A 9646-nucleotide genomic window follows, 5' to 3' on the forward strand; every position below is an offset into this window, starting at 1 on the left:
TACATCGAAGCAAATGTGTGTTGGCAGGGTTGTGGATGTCATATAAGCTTAAACACAACTTCTGGGAACTGAACATATCAATTACATTACAAAATAACTTAGAGTTACAAAGGGTTATAAAGGATCTTAAGTTGTCAAAAACTCAATGTTTTCACAATCAAAACTGTTTATCTTAGATCGACCTGTACATATTAGAAGTCTAAAGCAACCTCGTTTGATTTTTCGACTAGAGTAACCACAAAATCGAAATTTCGCAAAATTAATCGACACAAACAAAAGAAAGAGAAATTAGATGCATACCAGTTGGGAATCTTGTACAGAAGTAGGAGTCGACAGTGTGAATCGCAGAGAACCGGTGGAATGAGAGAGATGGTGGATCTCCGGTGAATCGGAGGCAGAGAGGAAGAAAAAATATCGCGAGAGAGAGATGGTGGATCTCCGGTGAATCAGAGGCAGAGAGGAAGAAAAAAGATCGCGAGAGAGAGAGAGGAAGAAAAGAGGAACGCGAGAGAGAGATAAAGATAGGGCTAGTATGGTCTTTTGATTATTAATGAAAAGTGTATTTATGAAAATGTCTTCCTACTAATGGTATATTTGAAATGTGGTACCAAAGAAAGTGTAGAAGTAAAATTCTCCTTTTTTTTTTTTGCTAATTTTGATAAGAATTATAAAATGTACAAAGAAAACAATACTTCTATTACTTTTTTTTTTCTCTTAAATAAATCAAACGAAAAACAATCAAACTTACATAATGATTAATCGTAATATATATATATTATAGACGCTTCTACGACGTTTCTATTCCTAACTTTTTAGAAATCATGTTTCCACGTATCATGTTTCCCGTACTAGAAATCATGTTTCCAACGTTTCTATGCTACTGTTTTTAATGTACGTATGAGTCGCATAATTTTTTTTTGAGCCCATTTGTCTGACCCTTTCTTTGTTTTCTTCCACAACCAGAAGAATAACCCTGGGGCTGGGATCAAAGGAGTTGCATGGGACGGAGTCTTGATTTATCTTTATTTTCTTGCACAGCCAATCAACTGCTTTCACGTTGTCTCAAAGTGCAAGCTACTAAACTTATTCCACTGAATAATCCAACTCGTGATTTGAAATACCCTGACCGGCTTCTACTGCTTGACGCAAGGCTTGGTGCTACAATCTGGCTGTTCAAACTAGGGAACTCGATTCTGTTCTCTTGCAAACCTCCTTCAACAGCATCATTGCTTCCTTCTTCATGACCTTCTGGTTCTACGGTGTCTGCGTTCACCGAAAGCATAGGCCTGACCGTTCTTAACCAGTCTGCGCAACCGCCCATCACTCCTCTACACTTCTTGATTTTCACTTTAATTAAACCAGGGCAACCGTTTGCAAGATTCTCGATCCCCAAATCTGAAATCGGACAGTTCTTGATACATAATTTCCTTAAACTCGGACACTTCGCTGCAATACAAGAAAGCTCAGGATCACCAAACGTATCACAACCACAAAGTGCTAATCTTTCAAGATTCTGACATTTTACAGCCAACATTGCTAAACTTAGCGTTGTCGGATTCACACCAATGAGAACCAGCTCCTGTAACTTAGAACAAAACTTAGCCACAGCAACAAGCCCTTCGTCTCCAATCAAATTCGCTTTCCATCCATCTATATGAAGCTTCCTTAAACACTTACACTTCTCAGCAATTCCAGCTAATCCACCATTAGTACATTCAGGCGTCTTCACAAGATGCAAACTCTCGAGGCTCGAGCAATTAGAGATGGCAGCTAAAGCTACATCAGTGACTTGCATCCTCTCTAGATGAATCTCCACTATACCATGCTCCTTAACCGCCATCTCTTCAAGAACCATGTCCCAGTCACCAGAGCACCTGAAAAGCTTCAAAGATCTGAGATTCTTTGCCCCGGCGATCACAGGACCAAAGCATTCGCCAATGTAAAGCGCCTTCAAGCAAATCGACTTGAGAGAAGAAGCAGCAAGACCTGGACCGATCGGCTCATGACTTGAGTCGGTGAAGTTACGGAGACGCTTGATGGATAACTCCTCGAGGGAGGAGCAGTGATCGAGCACGGCCTTCACGCCTTCAGCTCCGAAATCGCAAGATCCACAAGAGAGTATGTTCAAACCTTTGCAGTTCTCAGCGAAAGTAGCCATACCTTTGTAAGTGAGCTCACGGCAAGCTCTAAGCTTAAGCCTCTTCAGATTACGACACCGGAGAGATATCATGGCTAAAGCCTCGTCGTTGATACTCACGGATCTACGGTCGCATTTTAGAGAAAGCTTCACGACGGAATCGAATCGAGAGAAGAGGGAAGGGATCGAAGTAATCAGACCTGAGCGAGCGTGGAGAGAGAGACGGTGACGATTACGTCCTTCAACGATCATCCACCGTCGGCAAACGAGAGCACATCTTTTCCGATTACCGGAGTTGAGAAACTGAAACACTAAGGCTAAGCACTCGTCGGGTATATAAGACGTGTAGTCCGGTGAGACCTCGGATTCGTCGGTTTCAATCGGAGATTTGGAAGATAACAATTTGGTTCTCCGTCCATTAAGGATGATCTTGCCGGCGGCTGATGTTGATTGGCCCATCAACGAAAGGTAAAGTCTCCGGTAGATTACGGCTACGGCGGAGAGGAGAACTTGTTGCGATTTGGGATTTTTCGGTTTGTATTCCTGAGATGGAGCGTCGGTTAAAAGGTAAAGTTGTGAATTAATTCGGACGAAGTTGTTGCTTATTATTAGTGGAATTGATTTTTCTCGTTCGGTTAATTCTCGGTTCTAAACTTTTTCGAAAACTTGTCGAAATGGGACAAAAATTTAGGATGTTTTTTTTTTTTTGGTATAAAACCAATTTTGTTTATTTTGTTTCTTTTTTAACCTTTTTATTTCTGAAACTTAATGAAATAAATAGTTTTATGAGTCAAAAAAATTATTAAAAATATAAACAATTAATAAAACACTCATATACCCAAACACATATTTTTCTTTTGTTGAAAAAATTGATAAATAAAATTTTAAAATTATGTTCTACTAAAAATAGAATTCGTAAAAATGAGTTAGTAGAAAACGAATTCCAAAATAAATAAGTCTATCTATTTTTTTTAGAACGAACAATCTACTTTTAATTAAAATTCTAAATATGAGAAATGTGAATTCTACTAATTGTCAAGATATTTAATTTTCTCTCGAGTGCAGTTTCTACTTTTATGAAGTATTTTAAAATTTCGGAAATGTGAAATCTAAATATAATACATACGTCTACATGAAGTAGAAATTGCATTCACGATTTTTTCGTGGTTGTACTCATTGTAGAAGGTGATTTCTACGGATAAGAAACCCTGTTTTTTGAAAATTAGGGAAGTTTTTGTTAAAAAAATATTCTAAAAATATTCTTACTTCTTAAAACATGTTTTGATCGATTTGCTTTGCCAAAATATATTTAAAAAAAAAACAATTTTACCTTTTTTTCTTCATCAATCTATGATTTCTCCATAGTTTATCTTATGATTTTCACAAACTTTTGTTTTATATGCATATCTATACAACATATGGTGTTTGGAAATTTGGTGCAACAACTGGATGAGTTTTTTTCGGCTGATAACAAAGGAGATATGCTACTGTATTGGAATCAAGTTCTACCTTAGAGGATTTTAAAGGAATGGTTGTGGAGGATTTTGATATGGAAGAACATTAGGGTTACGGGATATTTGGTTCCTTGTCTTTTGTTCTCTTTTTTTAATTGTTTCACATTTCTTTTGCCTTTCTACAACATTTTATTTTTATCCTTTTTCATTAAAATTTTTAAAAATGGTTTTAATTTGTTTAATGAAAGGTTAGTTTTAAGCATCGAAAAGCTATTACGTTGTTCTCAGAATCAACAGCGAAGCTAAAAACAATAACAGTTAATATCTTAAACATCGAAAAGCTATTAATTGAATATTTTTAGATTTATTTTATTTTGTAGAAAATTATCGACTGGCTAAGGGAGAGGTAGAATAATTCGGATAGCATCAAAAGTGGTGTGGGTAAAACTACATGCAGATGAATTGTTTTTATACAAAAAAAAAAGTTAATATTTGTGAAGTCTTTCTCCTTGTCAGTTTTGGAACTTCAAAAAACGTAAATAGTTTTAAAGTACACAAAATCAATTATGTAGAGAACACCTGCTATTGCACCATTCAAACACTATGATGTATAATGTCAAAATGAATAAATTTCTCGCGGTTGATACTCAACATGTTTTCGCTCTCGCGGCTTCTCTATTTTATCTACAAATATGTCTAAAAAGGAAAATTATAAAATAATCAGAGATCATTAGGTTAACTGAAAAAAACTCTAGTAATTGTATGAGAAATTCCTAATTTGGCTGACTACTAGAAAAACTTAATATTAAAGGTTGTTTTGAACCTAAAAATTTACAATCTTAAATCCTAAAACCTCTTGGTATAAAAAAAAAGAAACATAAAATATTAATAGAGTATATGTGAAGATCTAGATGTGAGAGAGAAGATTATCTCTTCCTTTCCTTCTTCACACTTACAAATCTTTCAGAAGGAGGAAATGAAATTTGTTTTGTTTTTTTGATCTGTAAAATAGTTTCTTCGCAAGGCGACTTTAGTTTTTCCGATTTAGTGGATTAAACTTTCGCGATGGCGACTTTTGGAGTGCTTCTTCAATCAATCTTCGAGTAGAGTTTCATTCTAATCTTCTTTGGATTGATGATAGAAGACAATAAACTCCTATCAGTTTTGATCGGTAGTAGGGAATCATGTTGCTTTCCTACAGCTTTGTATTATATCCCGGAGACAATTGAAAGGACATCGTTTGGTTCTCCGTTCACCTAACCAATTCATAGGAGAATCAGTCTTTCTTCGTTGGTGTAGCCAGATTGGCTTTGAAGAAAGCATCTCTGATCGGGAGTTGAACGGGTTTGAAGGATCTCTGTTGTCATTTATGGAGTGGATCAAGAAGAATCGGCGTCTATGGCGGACCGATAAATGGTCTTTTTCCAATGTGAAAAAGTTTCCTCCGCTTAAATTCCGGTGAATCAAATCGTTTCCAGTCAAGTAGTCTCAATGAAGATGGAAGGCAATCTCAAGTGAAGATCAACAAGCCCAAATGATGCAGATCGTATTAAGCCAAATTCATTGGTGAAGCAGGTCCCCTTTTCGCTCGGCGGCGCGTTTCAGGCCCGTGAATTGTGTTCAACTGCATACAGAAGCTTTGACACGTGTATTGCTTCCTTCTTTTGTCTGACGCATGGGCTGCAGAGTCACCCGTAAGATGAAAGCAAATTATATATATATTATTTTTTTATGCAGCAAACAGTTATTCTATTACTCAAACTTGAGGTAGTATGGGTAGCCAGACCGGAGTGGAAGAACCAATAAAACATAAAGATCTTTGAAAAGAACGTGCATTCCTAGCTAACGAATCTGCAATCTCATTTTGCGTCCTTGGAAAGTAGCTGATCTTGAAGTCCGAAAAACACAACCGAAGAGTTTGAATGATTTTCGGCTCAGTTGAGAAGTTGGGCCAAGCTTGTGGATGTTCTATCATCGCACCTTGCAATCTGTCCCAAACCTCTGACAGGTCGAGTGTTGTATTATACTCTCTATTGCCCATTGTAGCGCTTCCAGTTTCGAGTGTAACGCTGTCTCTCGCCTCCTTAAATTCCTTGACCCCATGAGTTGAATCTTCCCCATGCTATCCTTCCAAACCCATCCAATTTCACTAAACTGAGCTGTGGAAGTCCATGAACCATCCACCATACAAATATTACCCAAGCTTAAGGCCTGTGTTTCTTCAGCAATTTGTACCTGCGTAGGAACCATTACAGTGTCTCTTGCATTGTACCAAGCTTGGCACTCACTATCTGCATACCTGACTAGTTCCAATGGGTCTCTGTCTATGCCTCTAAACAACTTATCGTTCCTAGCTTTTCAGATGAACCAAATTATCCAAGGATAGGGACCCTATCATATGCTGGCTCCATGATACTACTCTTTCCCCCAAAAAGGTAGTCCAAATTAGCATAAATACTTGATACATGGAAGATTTGAGAGCTCACGGTGTTGATGATAATTCCCATGCTTGTAAGGCCGGTGGACACTCAAAGATCGCATGAGTAACAGTCTCTTCTGGCTCTCCACATCTTGGGCAATAATTATCACAACACATATTACGGCGTAACATATTCCTTGTTACTGTTACCTGTCATGAGATTGGTTACCATATAAGATGACAAATCTTTTGTGACACATTCACCTTCCAAGCGAAGGCTTGAATTTTGGTTATGATGGGTTGTAGAACTTCTATATCCTCCTCAGCTCTCATTAAATTTAAAGCAACCCAGTATCCTGACTTAACAGTATATTGACCATTTTTGGTGTAACCCCACCAAAATGTATCATGTCGGTGAGTTGGGCTTATGGTCAAACTCGGAATAATCAAAATATCCTCTTAAGCTACATATTGTTCCAGTAGTCGAGTATTCCACTCCTTTGATTTAGAATTGATAAGACTACTAACGGTCATCTTTGGGTTTACTGTTGTGGCCCGGGCGCGAGCCAGCCTTGCAGGCGTCGAAGGGATCCAAAGATCCTCCCACACATTAATTGCATATCCTGAATGCACTTTGCTTATGAAGTCCAGAAGTAATAGCTTCCTCGCGGCTATAATACTCGTCCATACATACGATGGGGTATCTACTGTACCAATTCGGAACGGCAAACTCAGACGGTAATATTTTCCCTGAAGAACTCTCGCCACTAATGAATCTAGAAATTGAAAAAGACGCCAAAGTTGTTTAGCTAAAAGAGCTAGATTAAATTCATGAATCATGCGGAAGCCAATTCCTCTCTCCTCCCGAGGTGCAGACATTTTTTCTCATTTTTCCCAGTGGATTCCTCTTTTTGGTGGATTCGAGCTCCACCAGAATTGTACAATGGCACTTGCTAGGTTCTCACGTATTTCCAATGGGAGCAGGAAGCTGGACATGACATAGGTCGGAAGAGCTAACAAGATATATTTAACTAAAACTTCCTTTCCTCCCTTAGACAGCTATCTACCAGTCCAACCATTCACTCTGTGTAGTAACTTCTCTTTTAAGAAAGCGAAAATTTTACACTTTGATCCACTGATATCCTCTGGGATTTCTAAATAGGAGCTCATTCCGCCTTGTTTTGGATACCAAGTGTATTTTTGATCTGCTGTCTTTCATTCACTGAAATTCTTTTACCAAAGAGTAAAGAGGATTTATCAAAATTATGTTATATTTGGGATTTCTTGGGCTTAATTGTGTATTCGGGTTTGTAGTGGGGATGGCTGTTTGATTGTAAGCTTGTAATTGCCTAGTTGGCTTTTTTTTCCCATCTATTAATATTATATAAAAAGGCAAAAGACCAAACAAAAACAACATAAAACCCAAAAATGGCATACAAAGGGACAATCAAACACATGGGCCTTCAGCCCAACCGTCCACCCAACGTGGACCATACACTCCGGTCCAACCGTTCACCCAACATGGGCCATACTTACTACCCAGTCCAGAGACTAAAGCCCAAACACACTGGGGCTAACCACACCGTAACCTATTGGGCCCTAAGCCCATCACCCTAATCCAGAAGGCGCCTCTTCATTCCCGCTTGTTGCATGAAACGGGACACGTGTTGAAATCCTCGCTGCAAGGGACACGCGTTACCAGGCCGCCATGTTTTGACCGAATCACCATCAGAAGGGCAAGTGTCCTACGATCGAAGCCCCACCCCTTCACCGGCATGCAACCTCCGTCGCCGCAATAGTCGGACATCCACCAGAAGACTACAACAGCTTCCGCCGGATTCAGATCAAAGCGCGATCCAACTCCACCTTGGAGCCCAAAACCGATGAAAACTATAGATCTCAAAAAACCTCGATCTACGCTTAGAAATTGGACAGAGGAAGACCAAAAGCGTAGATCGAGAACTTGATTCCGGATCAAACCGGAGAAGAAGCCAGCGAAACCGGTGCTGTCAGAGCCACCGTTTCCCGAAAAACAAAAGCTGGCGATAGCAGTGTAAGAAGGATCACCGCTTTCCAGAATCAAACTTACTGATCGGAGATGAGATTGTTAGAAGCTCCGGCAGAGGTTTTCTCTCAATCTTTCTTCTGTGTCGGATTTAGAGAGAAGACATAGCAAAAGGAGAGAGACTTACATTAATTGCCTAGTTGGCTTCTAAATGAAATGCAAAGTTGACAAAAAAAAACAAAAGACGTGATAGATGTTTTTGTAAGTATTATGGTTCTGTTCGTTTGCTCACCCAGGTGATCCATCTGGGTGAAGATTCAAATTGATGTTCGTTTTGTGCATTATTATGCTACATCCAGATGGATCACCTAGCTGAATTTTTAAAAATTCATCCCAAATTCTCACCCAAATGAAAATAAGTCTTGATGGTGCATCTAGATGCAAATGCATCTAGATGCAAATGCATCTAGATGCAAATGCATCTAGTTCAGTCCAAAATGATAAATGACAAAAATGACTTTTTAAAATCAAAAGATTATTTTCAAACCGTAAATTCTATTTTTTGCATATACATTTTTCCGCTATAACCAAAAAATGCATTTTCTCGCAAAAAGCTGAAAAACACACTTTCCCGCCAAAACCGCAAGATGCGTTTTTCCGCAAAAAAAAACATAAAACACACATTTTCATAAAAACACATTTTTCGGCTAAACCAATAAAACCGTACTTTTCGACCAAAACCGAAAAATGCATTTTCCCGCCAAAACCCAAAAATGCATATTCCCGCCAAAACTCCAAAAAGCATTTTCCGTCCAAAACCGCAAAAAGCATTTTCCCGCCAAAACCGGAAGAACGCATTTTCTCGCCAAAACCAAAAAAGGCATTTTCTCGCCAAAACCGAAAAACTAAATTTTCCCGCCAAAACCAAAAAATGGAATTTTCCCGCCAAAATCGGAAAACGGAATTCTCCCGCTAAAACCGAAAAATACATTTTCCCGCCAAAACTGAAAACACACAATTTTACCGCCAAAACCGGAAATGAAATTTTCCCGCCAAAACCGGAAAAACGTATTTTCCCGCTAAAATCGGAAAACGTATTTTCCCGCTAAAACAGAAAAACAAATTTTCCCGCCAAAACCGGAAAAATGTATTTTCCCGCCAAAACTGGAAAAAACGTATTTTCCCGCCAAATATGGAAAAACACATTTTCTCGCCAAAACCGAAAAAGCGCATTTTCTGCCAAAACCGGAAAAGCGCATTTTCCGCCAAAACCGAAAAAATGTATTTTTCCGCCAAAAACAGAAAATTGTATTTTTCTGCCAAAACTGCAAAAATGCTTTTTCCGCCAAAATCGCGAAAAAAAAACTCTTCTCGTCAAAAACACGTTTCCAGCCAAAATCGCGAAAAAAAAACTTTTTCCGCCAAAATCGTGAGAAAAAACTTTTCTCGTCAAAAACATTTTTCCCGCCAAAACTTTAAAACATATTTTTTCCGTCCAAACCGCAAAAAACGTATTATTCCGCCAAATCCATAAAACGTATTTTTCTGCCAAAACCATAAAATTGCACTTTTTCGCGAAAAACACATATTTACTTAAAAACCGCAAAAATATTTTTTGTCAAAACCGTAAA

General features: G+C 38.4%; 1 protein-coding gene across 2 annotated transcripts; it reads right to left on the minus strand.

Moving 5' to 3' along the window:
- Positions 1-673: 673 nt before the first annotated feature.
- LOC125599996 (F-box protein At1g47056-like) lies at positions 674-2717 on the minus strand. 2 transcript variants are annotated; one of them, XM_048772992.1, is made up of 2 exons: positions 1519-2717; positions 674-1446 (listed from the first exon to the last, which is right to left on the minus strand). In XM_048772992.1, exons 1-2 carry the CDS (start codon positions 2594-2596, stop codon positions 1043-1045), a joined length of 1482 nt encoding a protein of 493 aa, XP_048628949.1. In that variant the 5' UTR covers positions 2597-2717; the 3' UTR covers positions 674-1042. The 2 variants fall into 2 exon arrangements, with proteins under 2 accessions (XP_048628949.1, XP_048628948.1); XM_048772991.1 differs by having other exon boundaries at positions 674-2715.
- Between the last annotated feature and the right edge of the window lie 6929 nt (positions 2718-9646).

This window comes from Brassica napus, unplaced genomic scaffold, assembly GCF_020379485.1.
Source record: "Brassica napus cultivar Da-Ae unplaced genomic scaffold, Da-Ae ScsIHWf_208;HRSCAF=366, whole genome shotgun sequence".
Taxonomy (NCBI): domain Eukaryota; kingdom Viridiplantae; phylum Streptophyta; class Magnoliopsida; order Brassicales; family Brassicaceae; genus Brassica; species Brassica napus.